Genomic DNA, 17,579 nt, shown 5'->3' with positions numbered 1-17,579 from the left:
ATTGTGCGGTGGGAGTTGAGGTCATGGCGTTTGGGCGTCTGATGTTGCTGAATACCCTGGAGTAAAGAATAATACGACAATTATTATCACGTAGCCGTCTTCTCCCAAGGTAGTAGCAACTGTTCGTAACTTGTTTAGGTGTTATCCACCCCTTTATGACTGCTCCGTCTTAATCGTCGCCTTGTTGACATTATACTTTGGCATTCTCTCATATGCATTCGGACTCGGCCTTCTCTTCGGCCGACGATGATGATCATGGCTATCATGATCATGTCCATGACGCGCTCGTCGCAACCTCCGTCGCGCATCCGCCGCCGCATCGTACCCCGAGTCCGACGAATCACCATCCGAGTCAGAATCACTATCCGATGACGACGAAGAGTCTTCCTCGGAGCTACTCTCGCCGGGATTATGAGGTTTATGGTAAATGCAGCACACTACATACCTCCGTCAGCTACATTAGTATAAAGGAGACAAAGAGAGGTAAAATAATTACCCTTTGAAGACTTCCTCCCCAACCCTTCATTATTCACGACGCTTTCATCCCAGCGGACTCGCGGTCGAGCCGGACGTGTAGACTCTTGTTGCTGCCGCTCCTCCTCACGGGAGGCCTCAGGTGCTTCTTCGCCACGCAGGCGGAGGGTCGTTCCTGAGGGGAATGGTAGACGCGTCGATTGTGCCGAAGGAGTGGTGGCATCAGTGGGGGAATCGGTGACGGTCGTAGTTTGGGCGGTAGTTCCCGGTGCGTGTCGACTTCGCACAGCCGGCATTGCTCCTGTTGTTTGATTTGATCAAAGTGGCGAATTGTTTGAAGTAGGAACTATTGAGTTGATGTCGAATTCGTCTTGGGATCTGAGGGATTAACGCGCGATAATATTGGAATACAAATCTCCCGGGCTTCCGATCGGGATCTGGGCGTGATAAATGCAGAATTGATCGGGCGATTGTTGGGCTTCAGGCGTGGAAGCGTGGGGAGATGGCGAGAACCTTGGATAGGGTTGATAATGCGGATGGCGGTGAGTTGGGGCAGAAATCCTGTTCGATTGGGTTAGATTAGTAATGTTGATCAGTGATGTGATTGGTGAAGCCAAGAAAATCCTGTATTTGATTGGTCTGCTAAAGATCCCTTTCCAAGATGCCACCTGCTGATTCGCCCGTTTTCTAGAAGCTCTCAGTTCTTACTTCGAGCTCATCAACTGCCAGCCTACGAAGGAGAATGAACCTTGAGGGATGCAAGGAATACTTTTGCGCGCTTGTCAGGCACATTCCAGTTCATTCCTTGATGCTAGATTCATTTCAGCGGCAATTGACAGTATGTAACCACCGTCGTAGAATCTCCCGTTCCTTCATCTTGCCCTCATTTGCTTAGTGGAAAGGGACTATTATTATATGTATACTATATATTGAACCCTGCTTGATTTTATATAGGCAGTTTGCTCGGGTACTATTGGCAATAACCCTATCATGGTGTCAAAAAAAAAAAAATATCTTCGACCAAAGCATGTGCTATCTTGATGCTACATTTCCGGCCACCTAGGGGCCTCGTAAGACACATTGATATATGGGGTTTGGATGGTAGTCTATAATGTATGCCCAGCTGAGAAATTTGCTGGCGACGCGGATCAAATAGTATCATTCCAGGCTGCGGCGGGCCATATGCAGACGAAGCAAGATCCTATTCGGAACTGAACAGCAGAATAACCACGAAGTCCATGACGAAACGCAGTCTCTTGACGTGCCCCTTACTTCTCCCTTGGACAGGGATCTTAATGATTGCTCCTTCCAAGTGCTGTAGGCTTTCAACATCATATAGCATTAGAGTGTCCAGATCGTAATCCGGGCCATAGTTTCATTATGCACCTTAGATGCTAACATCGACTGCCCGGCCCGAGGTTCAAATCCCAATCAGTCACTCACCCACCCTTGCGACCTCGATGCCACACTTTTCTTCCGAACAACAGCGAGAAACCTTCCTGGGGAATCCAGACACAGGAGGATTCTCCCCTGATCGAAGAAGGCAACCCGTAACCTGATTCCTGTGATGATGTCAAAACACCATTTGTGTCATCTTTCCCTTTGAGGGATTCAGCGCTCCAGCAGCCAAATCCTCGTTGTTTACGGCATGGCCCGTGTTTCAGAAAAAGCGTCCTTGATCCATCGACCCCAGTAGTTAGGACTATGGCCCGCGGGAAATTCGCGTGGTTTGATGATCATGCGGAATCAAAATCCATCATTGATCGACCAACGGCCCCCGCGAAAGTTGGAATTGTCTTTTCTCACTAGCCAGATTTTTGTCGGAGAATATTGACTGGTTATATTAGAAATCCATACCTATTAATAATCCATGGTAACTACTAAGTGTTCGTTTGGAGGGGTTTGTTCGGTGTGGAGGTGAGAAAGCAACGGCAAGCGGGGGAATATTACAACAGCATGGAAAGAGGGCCCCGTAGCCAGAGACAGCAGTTTGTACCTGAGCATAGATAGGATGAACCAAAAGATACCTTGACAGTGCGTGCGCTCATCCGGAACCGCAGGAACATCCGAGCATGGGGGATTTCGTTAACACGCCCTCCTAAACGCGGCCTAGTGTATCTCAAAAGCGTATTTTCATATACAATACAGTAATCTCCTCCCCAGCTGTCCTGGAGGTGCACATCATCGCTTCCAATCAGTTTCAGCCTCCTTTCTTTGAAATCACACTCTTCGCCGAAGGAGAAGCCCCTTGCATTTCAGCAGTTACACAATTATCTAAGCACCGACACATTGATTGGTTTTGCCGGTGCAGAGGTAGAAGACCCTGGAACAGTCCCGTCATTGTTTCCAATTCGTCGATACAATACTGTTACATTCGTCCCTCCCAAACTATGTCGTCATTTTCCAACCACCCCTCCTCATAGGTCACGTTGGGTTCAGTATTACAGGCCGAACAACGAACACCCAGACCCGAATAGCTCGAGACGCGGCATATTCGCGCCATTTAGTACGTCGGTCTTCCGCAGTCGGACTGCTCTGGACGGACATAAATACGTTGGTAACGCTGCTTGCTTCTGTGTTTCAGCTTCTACCGAAACACGCTGCTCACAACCGAACAAGCAAACAGAACTCCCCCTCTCTCCGTCGATCACGTCGAAGTAAAGAGAGCCAGAAAAGAAATAAGATAAAAAAAAATGTCGGAACACCGCTACAAGTTTAACGTTTCCATGAGCTGCAGCGGCTGCTCTGGCGCCATCGAGCGAGTTTTGAAACGACTTGATGGTAGGGACCTCGTGGCCGCTGAAATGACATTCAGGAACTGACGGTATACTACAGGTGTTAAGTCGTACGATGTCAATCTCAGCGCCCAGACGGCCACCGTTGTTGCAGAGGACTCGCTGTCATATGATACCGTGCTGGCGACGATCAAGAAGACGGGCAAGACAGTGCTGAGCGGCGAGGCGGATGGGATTGCGCAGGCAGTCTAAGACATCGAATGGATACTGGGACCATCTATTGGCCTACAGACTCTGTTTCGTTTGCTGGTATATTATTTGTTGGCTTCTTAGCGATTATGTACATGCTTTATTTGCATCAGCCATGATAATGCGAATAGAATGGCTCTATGAACAAAGGGTATCATCAAACTCCCAATGTAATCACGACACCAACGATTATGAACGCCACCCTATGCGACTCCTGTCCTGTACAAGCGCCTCGTAGATCCAAATTCACAATCAGTCAAGGATCAAGGATAATGACAGAATTTTCGACTCGTTCGCTTCCGCTCGCAGATGTTTGCTTTTGCGATAACGAATGCCCAAGCTACTCGCGACGAGACTCATCTCTAGCAATCGTTAGCCTCGATCGATTCCCCAGACAGATGTCCAGGATCTCGTACTGGGTAGCCCTGAACGTCTTCTCTCGTTCAAATCTATACCTTCTCACCGCAGAGGCCGGTAGAGCGCCTTTCCTCCTACTCGGATAAGGAGCATATCGACCAGAGTCGCTGTCTGTGTCTGACACCGGAACAGGAATATGCCCTGAGACGCGATGAACATGAGGCGCTGCTCGATTGGTCATTGCCTCTTCGGTATAATACCCAGCCTCGGGCCTCTGCTCTCGTTGATACGCTGGTCTAGTCTCCACAACTCTAAAGTCTTGAGCCCGAGATTCCTGAGCATCAATCAGCCGTCTCTCAAGCTCATACGAACGGGCTTTGCTGCGCCATGCGGGTCCATCCAGGTCCGGGTGTCGATCACCATCCCGGGTCGTGACATAACGGGTTTCTGTGTGCCCTACATAACGGCCGTCTGCTACAGACTGCCCTTCAGGGATATAAGTGGAGTAAGGAACAGCAGGCCGCTCTGCAGGCTCCCACATGACTCTGTCTCCGAGACCACGATAGACGGGCTGAGCTGGCGCCGGCGCCGGCGCCATGTCGGCTCGCAAGTGTGCTCGAGGCGAGAGCGGAACTAGTTCATGGCGAGGAGCGGCCACTGGCCGACGGCCATGAACCACAGCATTCGGTCCAAGGGACTCTGCAGTGTCATGAAGAGGTCTTAGCTCATACGATGCAAACCTCTGGCTTGGCCGCCAAAGGCTACTCGCACTGTGAAGGTGATGCCCACTGGGTGAGACTGGAGCCCGGTTTTCGTGGACAGACTCCTGGCCTTCCAGCCGCCGCCGCTTCGGGACATCACCATCATCTGTTAGATCAATGACATTTATTCCATGAGATAAATCATCCACGCGGCGTCCAGATGTCCTCGGTGAGTTCTTGAGCGACACATCTGGCATCATAGTAAAATTCCTGACCTCATCCTCCCGCCATGGCATCACCACAGAAGAATCCGGAGTCTCAATGGACGGTAACACCACATGGCTGCGGGGAGATGCCTCCATTCCTTGAGACGGCATCTCTACAACTTCATGCACCCGTTTCCTTGGGTTGTCTTGCGTTCGATAATGAACACTAGAGCCCCTGACGAAAACAGGCTCTGCAGGTCTCTCCCAATGGAACGCCGGATCACCAGAGGATGATGGGGCCTTTTCAAATACTGATCCATCAGGGAAATGCAAGATGTCCGGTGGCCGCTGTGGAGCATTAGCTCCGCTCGACATACTGTAACTAACCTGCTGCTGCGAAGTTATCGCACTTGAGCCATCCAAGTGATAGACATCTACGTCCCGATAACCTGGTAGCTCTCGGTAATATGGCCCATTGGGAGCTGGAGCACGCCTCTCTAACTGCGGATCGACAATGTGTCTGGCCGGCAGAATTCGGTAATCATCATCCTGTACAGTCTCCAGAACCTTGCGGTCGGCTTCATACCTGGGGCCATGAAATGGCATATAAGTCCTTTGGTTAGAGCTCAAGGATTCCAATTCGGCCCTTCTGGAGGTTGACATCCTTTCACGGTAACGGTTCATGGCACGATCCCACGCCCGATCATACCGACTGAAACCGCGGCGATCCACTTTGCGGTCCTCAGGCCTTATCATCGACCCTTGGACAACACTTATTCCTTGGTGTGCCTCTTGTTCAGAAGCATCCTTGTCATCCTCCTGGGTCGTCTGTATGTTGATTGGCCTCGTTTCCAGATGATCAGCGGCTGCACTGGCAGAGACAACCTCAATGCTAGAATCCCTGTCAGTGGAGGCGGATTTCTTTTGCTGATCCTCGTCTGCTTCATCATCTTCATCATCGTCAATTACGATGACTTCACGGAACACATCCTCAAGTTCCGATGACCCGTTCTCATCGTCACCACGCCATTGGACAAGCTTTTCCAATGTGGCTTCCTCTACTTGACGCCTGGCTTCTTGGAATGACGTCTTCTTCAACAAATTGTCGTAATCCGTGTACATGTGCCGGATGTGGGCAACGACCGCCAACTGCGCCCGACGTGCCAGTGGCAATTCTGACGCCGTTCCCACTTTACGTTGTCCCTGCGCAACGAGTTAGACAGAAGACGTAAAGGCGCGGGCATTCTACCTTTTGAAATGCAGTGGTGATGATCTGCGTGAGGTCTTTGGCAGGGATATTGGGGAAAAGATCTAGAATGACATCCCGCGCTTCTGTGTTGATAGTGGTTTGAGAAGCCTCAGAGTCAGCCCGTTTCATGCCGGGCCGCATATTGCCGAGTTCACCGACTGGCACGACTCTTCCTGTGTTGTCAATGTAGACATGCATATCCATGCAGACTGTGGCGACAACGGTACTGGGAAAATGATACCCAATGCGATGTACTTGTTGCGAAAGACCATGCAATTTTTGGTGAGGCGTTGTCTCCCCCTGTCAGTTGACAGTCGAGTTGGTCGGCTATCGGCATGACTTACAGTGACAGAATAGACAGTCAGCCCACGATTGCGGCATATATCCTTGCACGCACTGGTGAACTTCGGATTTCCTGCCGGAATGAACGTGTAGCCTTCTGGAGGCTCGGCTTCAAAATAGACCTGCGTGCAGGTTAGAGTTCCAGGACGCATTGGAAATAGAACACAATAAGACCTACGATGCTCCGTAGCTTCTTCTTTGCCTGAGTGATACTCTCGAAGATAACCTTGTGTTTTCGCAGCTTGCCTTTGGCCGCGCTGCCCGAGCGCTGGCTCGAGGCAACGTGCATGGTGACGCGTGTCATCCTTCAACGAGGGAGTTTCAGGCTTTGCAGTTGAAGAGCATGTCACTATGCACGCTCCTTCAACTTCCACGCCGCGTGTCAATTTCAACTCGGTAATCTAGCTCCCATTATGGCTAGACCACGAGAGAGATTCCACACAAACGAGCGCGGCGAGGTTTCAAAATTACGAGACGGAAACTGAGCGGAGTACCTGCCAGTCAAGTACATACTCCCTGACCCATCGCAAGGGCGAGTCCAGTGTCCATGAAACGGGAAGTAATATCAGAAGTAGTATCCGGGCGTGGCCGAGACCGATAATAATGAGTCCTTCATGTCATGGTCTCGACGGGTTGTAGCCCTGCGAGAGACCTGACGATGGATGCCCAGTTTGGGATGAACCTTGTCAGATTCGGAAGATTTGGTCAGGTGTTGCTGGTTCATCGTGCTGTGATTGGTTAAAGCTTCGAGGCAGCCAATCAGGCGATGACTTTCCTTCAGAATACGTACAGACTAGACTGATCTAGGTAAATACGTAGCGTAATTGATCAGTTTTGAAGAATTGTAGCAGCTTTGATACCTGACTTCCGGCGACTGGAGTGATCCTGCAATCCAGCTCAAAAAGATGGCTGGCCCGCAGACGGTCCCCCACGCATATCGACATCTGTATCGCAAGGGCCTGCAGGCCATCAGATACGCCAAGCCCCAGCGCTACGTGCTCCGCGATATTATCCGTTCAGCTTTTCGATCAAGCCCGGCGTCCGACTTCGATCCGGACAAGGTAGCCAGAACATTGCAATTCTTGCAACACGCCGCGGATTGCACCGGGTTCGAGCACAGGATTGTCAAGAACTTGTTGATGGTGCGTTACTGGGAGCGACCAGAAGCACAGGTTCACAGGAGCTTGTGAGTGATGCAGCCGAAGAAAGTCGGTCAATGCAATGGTGCTGATGGAATCAGTATGTTAGAGAGACTCACTCCTGAACATGTTTTTCTGTACAAGTCCACAAACAAGCATATCGATGAGACAGTAAAGATGCTAAACGAGACCCTCGGGACCTGTTTGCGATGACCTAGCTAATCGACAAACGAATGAGGTTTGTCTAGGGAGCGATGGCTCCTAGTTTTGGCCATTAGGTCGCATACTGCTTTGGTGGCTGCAATGGTGATGGATATTCGCAGTAGCAGTAGTCCCATCATTATGAGACGAGGAACTGGGACACTCGGTACTCTGCGGTGGTGCAGACTGGGTCTATGAAGGGTTTCCTTCGGTTCATGTATAGAGAACCTGGAATTGAAGCCCGTCTCGATTCAATTTCAGGTCAATTGCTCAATGCGCCTGGCAAATGGGTTGCTATGCATCAGGTAGCCACCGCTTTCCGGGAATGAGCTATAGAAAACATTGTCCACGTATGTGTACAGCAAAAGAAGAATGAATTCAATGCAGAAATTATAATTATTTTGTATATGTTTGTTATTGCCATTATTATTGTAGCCAATCGTCCCTTTTTGCTCAACACATTCGAGTCACATGAAGGTGGCTTCACATGCGTAAAGTTGGAATGAATTGGGTCTTCTCCGCGGGGTGACTAAGAGCAATCTGCACCTTAGCTACTAGTAGTTCAAGGGATCATCAGTCGAGATAGTACAAGAGAAGAACCCGTTCTTCGAAATCGCGTCATTTCATAATTCCAATCAACGAACACCCTCATCGCCGGGTGGCGTCAGTCGGGAACCGCTTACATGAGCACCGAGCCACAATCGCCGTCTCAGTTCACGTGGAGTCGCCAACACTGCAACACTCCACCAGGTCCATCCATGAGAAATCTCCCACTCCGTTTCAGAAACGTCCGGTAAACCCAGTTGCGTTTTCCTGCTGGTTATGACGTCTCAGCGCCACAGTCGCTGCCTGCCGAACCGCTGGGGACATCTCGCGAGCCGAGGAGAGAGAGGTGTCTACAATGGTACGGACCGCGCAATCGCACCATCAAGATGCAGAGGGGGGTGAACATCAGCAATTGCGGGAGCTGCCCGAAGATGATGGGATGTCCGAGCTACGACAGCAGATCCACGCGATCAGAGACAAAAAGGCGAGCACAGCCGAAAAGGCGCGACTGATCCATGAGTTGATGACCGCGAACTATTACAAGTCGTCCCGACCAGTTCTCCGCTCCCAATCGCCGCCGACTTCTAGGTCGTTACAGAGTCCGTCGACGCCAACACGTTCCCGCAATCGCCGATCTTCTGAGTCGTTGGGACCGAATTCTCCGACCCGGAGGGCACGCATCCACGAGGTGTATAATCTTTCTCCTGAAGATTTGGAGCCGACGTTCGTCCCAAATCACGTCGGTGAGGATGGTAGCAGACCTGTGCGGGAAGAGTCCCAGGACAATGACGCTTCGCTGGATGATTCCTCTGATGAGGAAGAGGAAAACATATTGGGCTGTCAACACTATAGGCGGAATGTCAAGCTCCAATGCTATACTTGTAAGAAGTGGTACACATGCCGCTTCTGCCATGACGAGGCGGAAGATCACACATTGGAGAGACGGAAGACCGAGAATATGCTCTGTATGGTTTGCGGTCTTCCTCAACCCGCGGCACAATGGTGCAAGGAATGCGGGACACGTGCAGCCTCGTACTACTGCGGCGTATGCAAGCTGTGGGACAATGACAGTTCGAAGAGCATCTATCATTGCTACGATTGCGGCATATGCCGCGTCGGGCAGGGGCTGGGAAAGGATTTCGTCCACTGCAAGGTAATCGAGTTCGAGTGGTGTGTGTGTTGGCATGTTTCCTGACGCTGATGTAGACCTGCGGTGTATGCATCCCGATATCCATTCAAAAAACTCATCGATGTATCGAAAATTCCACGCAGTGTGACTGCCCTATTTGTGGTGACTACATGTTCACGTCGCCGGATACGGTGGTCTTTATGCGGTGCGGGCACAGTATACACCAGAAATGCTACTTGGAGTACTCGAAATCCTCCTACCGATGTCCGATTTGCAGCAAGACTATCATGAATATGGAAGCCCAGTTCAGAAATCTCGATCGTACTATTGAAAGCCAACCAATGCCTGCGGAATTTCGGGATACCAAAGCTCTGATTCATTGTAATGACTGTGGCGCCAAAGGTGCGGTCAAGTACCATTGGCTGGGGCTGAAGTGCGACCTGTAAGTACCTCGTTCCATTTTCAGAGCCTTCACTGACCCTGCGCAGCTGTGAGTCTTACAACACAGTGCAAATCAGGCTACTCGGTAGTGATGAAGATGGCATGGAGGGCGAAACGTCATCTCGAGCCCGACTACCGCAAACAATATCTGGAAGTTGCCAGACTGGCAACCTCGCTGAATCTGTCAATCAACGGACCACAGAAGTTCTCCTTGGCCCTCCGCTGAGCACATCCGTCGAATCGCAGCCTTTATCTCATTTCCCTCGCGCGCGAACCATAACCCCGAGAGTAGGGAACTACTTTGAAATGTCTCGTGAGCATGAGGGCGACTCGTCGTGGTCGCCATCGATATTTTCTCGGCAGGGCGCGGACGAGAACAGCTCGACTGGGTTCTGGGCCAGCTCGCCCTTGGGAAGATACTCTTTCTTCCGCAGAGGCTGGAGAATCATTAGTGACACTGACGACGACAGCGAATCTGAAGATGAATTTGATGAGGAGGAAGAGGAAGAGGAGGATTTTGACGATGAGCAAGATTCTCCGGACGAACCGGAACTTGAAGACGATGACGACGACTTCGATCCGATTGAGTTGTTTGGTCATATTTAAGGCAGACAGGATTGCTAGAGAGGATGTGCGAGCAGGGCTTGCCTTCGCGACCCGCTTGCTAGGCGGCAAAGTCCAGAACACTTCGTTGGATGAGCATGCCATCATCCTCTTTCCAGGGTGATGTCGGTCTGCTAATGGAATCAGCGATTGACGTGATCTCTGGAAGGCTGAGACATGGTCTGGCCCCTGAAAGCGGAGGCGTACAGGGACACGAAAAGCTCTCTTGCAATCGAGACAACTGCCGATATTGGAATAACCAGCTTCCTCACCTTACCAGGATGAATCGGAGAAACCAGATGCAGACACCCAATTTTATTGGATATTACCGCCCAGTGGCGACAGAAGAGAAGGCACGAGGTGTCATTTAGAGCCTCGGCATGCGTGCAGGGGGTTGGAGAGCTGCTTTAGATTGGGTGTCCGTCAGTCACTCCTCTACGTCTCCCCTCAACGTACATTAGGTACTCGGTAGTTAAGAAACCGTTTTCTGTCAAAGCGTTGCTTTGTCCTAGGAAGACGTATGTTAGTCGGGACCATCCGAAGGATTAATCAGTAACTGTAGACAGTTGGAATTCAAGTGGTTAATTTTTTTTTTTTTTTTTTTTTTTTTTTTTTTTAGATGTACGCAGGTTCTATCCCCTCGACATGGCACCCAACTGATACATGTCAGCCATCACCGGCACGATCAGTTTACTGTCCACTGACAGAAGAGGCGGAATTAATACTACAAAGAGTCAAGTGTACTTTCAGGGCCCTGTCGCTGATCTTTTTGGTCCAGATCAGAGCCTCTAGTGGAGTATGGAGGCGACGTCTCCGGACTCCGAACTATCCCCGCAAAGTTGCTTTTTGTCGATCAATACTAGTACTAAGCTCTAATGGCACTGGACGGATTACAATTCTACGGGTCTCTTCACCATCATGTTTACGACATTCCCCAGCCAGCCATCAGCGGGAGATGAAAATGAAGTGCGCAAATCGGCTCGGTCTCGCCAGGAGAGAATCAATCGGTCGTGTGCGGAGTGTAGACGAAGGAAGATTCGGTGCGATGGAGGGCAGCCCTGCAGTAGTTGCACCTGGTATAGAATCAAGGAGCGATGTATTTATCAAAAGCGAGCCAGACGACAGGCATCGGCAAGGTAATGAAGCTCCCGCCATGCCGGAGCGGCTTAAATCACCTGGAGATGCATTTGGTGCTAACTGTCATGGAGGTCCCCGAACCAGCTCGCAAGAGCAGCCGATGTGAGTCAACAAGTGCTGAAAAAATTGTTCCCATCGCGATCTCCGGAGGAACTTGTGCATTTATCTCGGGAAGAGCTTCTACAAATAATTAGAAATGATGAGCTGGACCGATCCTGGGAACAAATCCCTGGACCCAGATCGGATGACCAAGGATCCCCCGAGGAGGACGAAGGTGAATTGGAAGAGCCTGACAAATTTAGACAGCAATCAACTAGCGTTTATGATGATGTCAACAGTTATTCGCTGTCTATTGATCGGGAACGATCGAGTTTGGGAATCTCCTCAGTGAGGTCGATCCTCCGACTCATCGTTGACCTTTCCCCCGCCGTCAAGATGAAGCTTTTCCAGGACTTGAGACTGTCGGCCCAATCGTTGAAACACCAAGCAATGTCGGCAGACTCGCCAAGTAGTGTTAGATCGTCACACAGTCAGACAGCGGTGGACGAAAATGCCTGTATCGATGCCTACTTTGCTACGTTCCATTATATCACGCCGATGGTGGACGAACTCCGCTTCCGCAGACTGCACGCCAGTGGCAGGCGCAAAGATTCGGCCTGGCTAGCCTTACATAGCATGGTGTTGGCAGTCGGGTCGATTGCAGCTACCAGCCAGCGCGACAACGAATCTAGTCGACGATACTACGAACGCGCCCGGCGGGTCATTGGTCTCGAAATCTTTGGATCTGGCAGCATTGATAGTCTCCAGGCGCTGTGCCTGCTGGGCGGATACTATCTGCATTTCCGCAACACCCCCAACATGGCCAACTCTGTTCTAGGAGCTGCATTTCGAATGGCGGCCGCGCTTGGCTTGCACCGAGAATCCGATCCCGGCGGAGCTCAAACGGCTATTGAACCGGAAGATTCGGTCTCGCCCATTGAGACGCGTCGGAGAACTTGGTGGAGTCTCTTTTGCATGGACACTTGGGCATCGATGACTCTGGGACGGCCGATCTTCGGGCGATGGGACCCGGCATCTATGGACGTTCAACTTCCTGAGACAAATACAGGAGAATTCCCCGTCCTGTCTCTTCGCGCGAGTGTTGAATTCTGTCGACTGGCGACAAGTGTCCAAGACCGATTCGCTCAGGGAGACACATTATCCGTCGCGGACATGATCGAGTACGATTCTGCGCTAGCAAGATGGGAATCACAGACCCAGGCCACCATTGTACCATGGGAGGGCCCATGCCCACACAGCGTGTTCGTTGCCCGAGAATTCATGAAAAACAGAAACATGAACCTTCTAATTCTCCTCTACCGTCCCGTTCTCCTGCGACATGCAGCGCAACAGACGCCCTTCGAGTGCCTCAGCGACGGAGATCGGAATGCGATTCTCCGCTGTGAGGCCCTGAGCATCGAAGCTATCAACCTCATCACTACGTCCGTTGTCTCGGACCCCGTATGGCTCTGGGGCAGCACGTGGTATCTATACCAGGCATGTTTCGTGCCACTGCTCATGATTATCGCTTTTCCGAACCGGCCCGAGACGGCGCTGTGTCAGAGAGCGATCGAAAACGCACTGGATGCGTTCAAAACGTTCATGGGTATGGAAGGACACGGTACTGCGGAACGCTCTCATGATGTTGTCAAGAGCATCTACGAAGCGAGCAAGTCGGTTCTAGAACCGAACGCGGGGGATCGGCAGTTGCAGGGGCCACCAGATCTGAGCTCATTGGACATGGGCCTGTGGGATCTTGCCACGGCGGGATTCGAATATGATTATGCGTGGGAGTCGATGCTGAACTGGGATACTACTTTGACGGGTTGAGATTCTCCATTGTACTCGACAATTGCAACAGTGATTTGTTGGGGGGGGGAGAAGAGTTTGAACGATCCATGTGAACGTCTTCAGTCTGATTGAATGAATTGGCTCGCATCTCCCTCTCTTGCCCTATATCGACTGATCGAATCTTATTTCAGCAGAACTGTATTCGTAACCAACGCTCGCATGGAAAGCCACGCGAAGCTTTTACTCTCGACCGAGATCAAACGGTCAATGCGCTTTGGCCTGAACGGCCTCCATACGGAGAGTTCCGAAAAACTGCGCTAGTCAATATTTGGAACGGGATATGATAATTCCGTTCCTAAAGCAGTTAGCACATACTGCACTGTTCCCGGCACTTGACTTGATCAGGCACGGAAATTCAAAAGCGCGTGTTAGCGCTGTGCGCAAATGTGTATTACATTGAAATACAGAACATGAGGGGACAAATGCAATTCTTCGATTCAACACCCAACGGATATCAGCACTTGGCAGATTGGTGTTGTCAAGTTGAATGCCATGGCTTGGGGATAAGCTGTTTGTTTGGCCGGGGTTTCCAATTCTCTGGGATCCAGCAGTCTGGATGAAGTCTGGTGTCTCTTGTTGGTGGCTACACTTTTCGCCAGCCGGTATCGTTAGGGCATTTGCGTATTTAGACAGCTTTCTGGCATAAAGCACTCGATGTTCTCCAGAAGTCGATGACACGTACATAGGATTGTATCTGTGTCACCGAGAGCAAGGCTCGCAATTCGAGCCTCCAGATCTGATGCTGTAGACAGGTTGTAGACTCGCTTTCGCAAAAGTTGACCATTAGCCTACAGTTACCATGGTCTGAACGTCTTAAGTCGTACCACAGAAACACATTCTCTCTCGAGGAGAACACACGGGCCATTTGCAGCAATTTCGACAGAAACTGAACATTCATTGAGGAATAAGAGTTTCCAGAAGTTGGAGCTCATGGTCTTTGTAATAACGGATATTACCGGGGTGTAAATTACCGCCCGCACCATGGTTCGTCACACCCCGGTAATTAAGCCCTAACGTCGGCTCCACACCAGCTCTCCCCATACTCCAGCAGGAACTGGAATAGTCCCAGCGACATGGATGATGGCCAATTCCCCCCGTGATTCGGCCGTCGGCATTGTAGCGGACACCCACGGACAAACTTGTGTAATTGACGATGCCACCCCTGCCTCTGTCTAGGATCTCTGGGTCCCTCTCTTCTTCCCTTCAGCAACCTTCTAGTTACTGCAAACTAATACATGGCCAAAGCTTCCAGCGACAATGGGAGACAAAGAAAAAGAAGGGACTGAGCATGCTCATGTCGAGCATTCGCTCGACGCCAAAGAGCAGCCAGAGTTGCTGACTCTGGACGAGATCATGGAGAAGCATAAGCCGAATCCCTGGGGTCGGGGATACATGAAGCTGTACCTGATGTCGGCGTTGATCTTCTTGTGCTCAACGATGAACGGTGTGTCGCGTGTTTACTTTCGGGGTTGCGAGATGACTGATCTGTTTGCTTCAGGGTACGATGGCAGTCTCATGGGCTCAATCAATGCTCTTCCGAATTACACAAAGTACTACAATCTTCCTGAAGGCGGTTCGGTTAGCACCGGAATTGTCTTTGCTATCTACCAAGTATGTACATTGGCATATTAATAAGGGAGGATGGTGTTGACGAAGTCCCTAGATCGGTCAAATGGCCGGGGCGCTCTTCATGTGGGCAGCCGACTGGCGTGGACGTAAAATGTTCATCTTCATTGGCGTTGTCGGCGTCTGCGTTGGGACAATAGTTAATGCTACAGCAAAGACTCTCGACGTTTTTATTTTTGGGAGATTCTTGCTGTCTTTCTTTGCGACGTTCGCAGGAACCGCATCACCCTTGCTCCTTGTCGAGCTTGCGCCCCCACAGTATCGTGGAACTCTGGCGGGAATGTTCAACACGCTGTACTATTGCGTACGCCGATAGTAGTTTCATTTGTTAACAGGACCTCCTAACTTGCTTTGTACAGGGCTCGATTCTTGCGACGTCTGCCGTCTACGGAGCGCACTTGCATCTCGCTGACAAAGGCAATCTGGATTGGCGTCTTCCGCTGTGGCTGCAAATGGTTTGTCCGGGACTCGTCGCCATAGGAATCTGGTTTGTACCAGAGTCTCCTCGATGGTCTGAATCCTGCCATGTCACCTAACCCAGAATTTTGCACTGACTTGTATACTTGCAGGTTGATTGCGATGGATCGCCATGCGGAAGCTCAAGCTTTTATTGTGGAGTACCATGCTAACGGGGATGCCTCCCACCCGATTGTGGCCTTGGAGATGCAAGAAATGACCCGCAATCTGAAGGAAGAGGGTCTCACGCATTGGAAAGACTTTTTCGATCTCTCGGTCTTAGTCAAGTCACGGTCTCGACGATACCGACTGATGCTGAACGTGGCCTTTAGCTGGTTTGGGCAATTTTCTGGAAACAAGTACGTCCTTCATTCTCTCTGAAATAGCCGGACTGACCCTTTTAGCGTTGCCTCGTACTATCTCCCCATGCTCTTGGAAAATGTAGGTGTCACAGATACCAATACCCAGCTACTTCTGAATATCATTTACGCCTTAACCGGCTGGATCGCGGCGACAGCCGGAAGTCGATTCCACGATATAATCGGCCGGCGCAAGATGTTCATGGGCTCGACTGCAGGCATGGCCATTTGCCTAGCCATCACGGCGGGCACTGCTGCCAAGTTCGTCCAGGACGGCAGTACAACTGCGTCTGCAGCGTCTATCGCTTTCATCTACATTTTTGGCGTAGTATTTGCCTTCGCTTTCACGTCCATGCAACCCATCTATCCTGGCGAGGTCATGTCCAACGACATGCGCGCCAAGGGTATGGGCGTTTTTCAGCTGACGGCTGGCACCGCTGGGTTTGTCAACACCTTTGCAGCTCCGGTTGCCCTGAGAGATGTACGTCAATCCGCTTATTTACCCGATTCTATATTCGTTGCTCACCCTTTTTTGCAGATCGGCTACTGGTTCTACGTGTTCTTTGTGTTCTGGGATTGCTTCGAGTTCGCCTTTGTCTATTTCTTCTTCGTGGAGACCAAAGGGCGAACTCTAGAAGAATTGAACGAGGTCTTCGAGGCTCGAAATCCTCGGAAAGCGAGTCTCAAGATTAGAAAGCGCCGAGGAGAGGAAGCTACGTGAGATGGCCAGCATGCTCGCACACTTTATCACGTCGATATGAACCTTTGGTATCTTAAGCATATCCTGGATACCCCTTTGATACGTAGTAGTCATTGCATTTAGCTCAGAAATGGTCACCCGTTGTAACTGCCGAGGAATGGCCTATATAAACAGTGTACTATAGTAGCTGTCATCAATAAATTTTTGTGTCTATTCAGGCTAATTGAAGCGAGTGCTGCGGACGCGCGTGCGAGCGATCGTAGTGTTTTGATTCGTACATTGCTGTCGGCGCTGGCAACTCCGTCGAAATACAATCAAAGGACGCGCAAATTTGTCGGCGGTTCCTTGAGTGCTCGGTTGAGAGCCGTTCACAATTGCGCAGGGACGTCAAAACATTGCTCTGCCCTTCGAAATCATTTCCAGGTGCTCATAGACAATTCAGTTTGAAGGTTTGGAAACGACTCCCATGGTTGAGTCAAATACTTGCTCGGCCTGCGGAGTGTCTCTTGTTCAACCTGCAGAGCAGCTACGGCAGCAGTTGCGTGAGATGGCGTTTCAGCCAATCGAAAATAACCTTTTGCACTTGCCTTATCCCGATTTGGCACGGCATTAGCTGCCGCCTCCAAAGTAGCTAGCAAAACTACGGCATGAGAGCCGGAGGTCGACTCGATTCGGCACGGAGATTCGATAACTGCATGGCTTAGCGTTGTATGGAAATATGTATTACATTGAAAATACGCCGAGATTGAAACAATTCTCAGCATTGACGGATATCCCCAGTCTTTATTGTGGACGAATTGGTGCTGTCGTTTGTTACGGTAGAGTAGGAATGCCCATACCTTGAGAGGTCGAGGGGCTAGTCGATATTCAAGCTGGGCAATTCTGGCGTATCTTTTTGTCGCTTGTGCCCTTTACCTTTCGATTGCGTAGGGGCCCGCCATGTGTTCGGCCCAGGACGATTCTCTGGCACAAGGAATTCTCATAACGCGTGGACTGAATCATCCTCTGCGGCATCTCTGTGGCCGGGCAGGAAAGCATC

At 50.7% G+C, this 17,579-nt stretch overlaps 9 protein-coding genes across 9 annotated transcripts; 7 read left to right on the top strand and 2 right to left on the bottom strand.

Annotated features, from left to right (window-relative positions):
* Window positions 1-153: 153 nt before the first annotated feature.
* On the bottom strand, window positions 154-770 carry VTN49DRAFT_6534 (uncharacterized protein; the record flags this gene model as incomplete). The annotated part of the gene is made up of 2 exons (XM_069414704.1): window positions 154-437; window positions 497-770. 2 exons carry the CDS (start codon window positions 768-770, stop codon window positions 154-156), a joined length of 558 nt encoding a protein of 185 aa, XP_069265923.1.
* Window positions 771-2,864: 2,094 nt separating this feature from the next.
* On the top strand, window positions 2,865-3,135 carry VTN49DRAFT_6533 (uncharacterized protein; the record flags this gene model as incomplete). The annotated part of the gene is made up of 2 exons (XM_069414703.1): window positions 2,865-2,869; window positions 2,922-3,135. 2 exons carry the CDS (start codon window positions 2,865-2,867, stop codon window positions 3,133-3,135), a joined length of 219 nt encoding a protein of 72 aa, XP_069265922.1.
* A 65-nt stretch (window positions 3,136-3,200) lies between these two features.
* On the top strand, window positions 3,201-3,461 carry VTN49DRAFT_6532 (uncharacterized protein; the record flags this gene model as incomplete). The annotated part of the gene is made up of 2 exons (XM_069414702.1): window positions 3,201-3,255; window positions 3,310-3,461. 2 exons carry the CDS (start codon window positions 3,201-3,203, stop codon window positions 3,459-3,461), a joined length of 207 nt encoding a protein of 68 aa, XP_069265921.1.
* A 337-nt stretch (window positions 3,462-3,798) lies between these two features.
* VTN49DRAFT_6531 (uncharacterized protein) lies at window positions 3,799-6,602 on the bottom strand (the record flags this gene model as incomplete). The annotated part of the gene is made up of 5 exons (XM_069414701.1): window positions 3,799-3,820; window positions 3,875-5,925; window positions 5,972-6,265; window positions 6,316-6,435; window positions 6,492-6,602. The coding sequence occupies 5 exons, from the start codon at window positions 6,600-6,602 to the stop codon at window positions 3,799-3,801; spliced, it is 2,598 nt and encodes an 865-aa protein (XP_069265920.1).
* Window positions 6,603-7,218: 616 nt separating this feature from the next.
* VTN49DRAFT_6530 (uncharacterized protein) lies at window positions 7,219-7,665 on the top strand (the record flags this gene model as incomplete). The annotated part of the gene is made up of 2 exons (XM_069414700.1): window positions 7,219-7,499; window positions 7,554-7,665. 2 exons carry the CDS (start codon window positions 7,219-7,221, stop codon window positions 7,663-7,665), a joined length of 393 nt encoding a protein of 130 aa, XP_069265919.1.
* An 889-nt stretch (window positions 7,666-8,554) lies between these two features.
* VTN49DRAFT_6529 (uncharacterized protein) lies at window positions 8,555-10,375 on the top strand (the record flags this gene model as incomplete). Its single annotated transcript, XM_069414698.1, has 3 exons — window positions 8,555-9,352; window positions 9,406-9,770; window positions 9,817-10,375. The coding sequence occupies 3 exons, from the start codon at window positions 8,555-8,557 to the stop codon at window positions 10,373-10,375; spliced, it is 1,722 nt and encodes a 573-aa protein (XP_069265918.1).
* Window positions 10,376-10,464: 89 nt separating this feature from the next.
* VTN49DRAFT_6528 (uncharacterized protein) lies at window positions 10,465-10,743 on the top strand (the record flags this gene model as incomplete). Its single annotated transcript, XM_069414697.1, has 1 exon — window positions 10,465-10,743. The coding sequence occupies one exon, from the start codon at window positions 10,465-10,467 to the stop codon at window positions 10,741-10,743; it is 279 nt and encodes a 92-aa protein (XP_069265917.1).
* Window positions 10,744-11,290: 547 nt separating this feature from the next.
* VTN49DRAFT_6527 (uncharacterized protein) lies at window positions 11,291-13,378 on the top strand (the record flags this gene model as incomplete). The annotated part of the gene is made up of 2 exons (XM_069414696.1): window positions 11,291-11,508; window positions 11,581-13,378. 2 exons carry the CDS (start codon window positions 11,291-11,293, stop codon window positions 13,376-13,378), a joined length of 2,016 nt encoding a protein of 671 aa, XP_069265916.1.
* Window positions 13,379-14,656: 1,278 nt separating this feature from the next.
* On the top strand, window positions 14,657-16,561 carry VTN49DRAFT_6526 (uncharacterized protein; the record flags this gene model as incomplete). Its single annotated transcript, XM_069414695.1, has 7 exons — window positions 14,657-14,843; window positions 14,898-15,010; window positions 15,063-15,329; window positions 15,385-15,536; window positions 15,595-15,840; window positions 15,886-16,321; window positions 16,379-16,561. The coding sequence occupies 7 exons, from the start codon at window positions 14,657-14,659 to the stop codon at window positions 16,559-16,561; spliced, it is 1,584 nt and encodes a 527-aa protein (XP_069265915.1).
* Between the last annotated feature and the right edge of the window lie 1,018 nt (window positions 16,562-17,579).

Source organism: Thermomyces lanuginosus, assembly GCF_041956635.1.
Source record: "Thermomyces lanuginosus strain ATCC 200065 unplaced genomic scaffold VTN49scaffold_40, whole genome shotgun sequence".
Taxonomy (NCBI): Eukaryota; Fungi; Ascomycota; class Eurotiomycetes; order Eurotiales; family Trichocomaceae; genus Thermomyces; species Thermomyces lanuginosus.
This window is presented reverse-complemented; position numbering and strand designations above follow the sequence as displayed.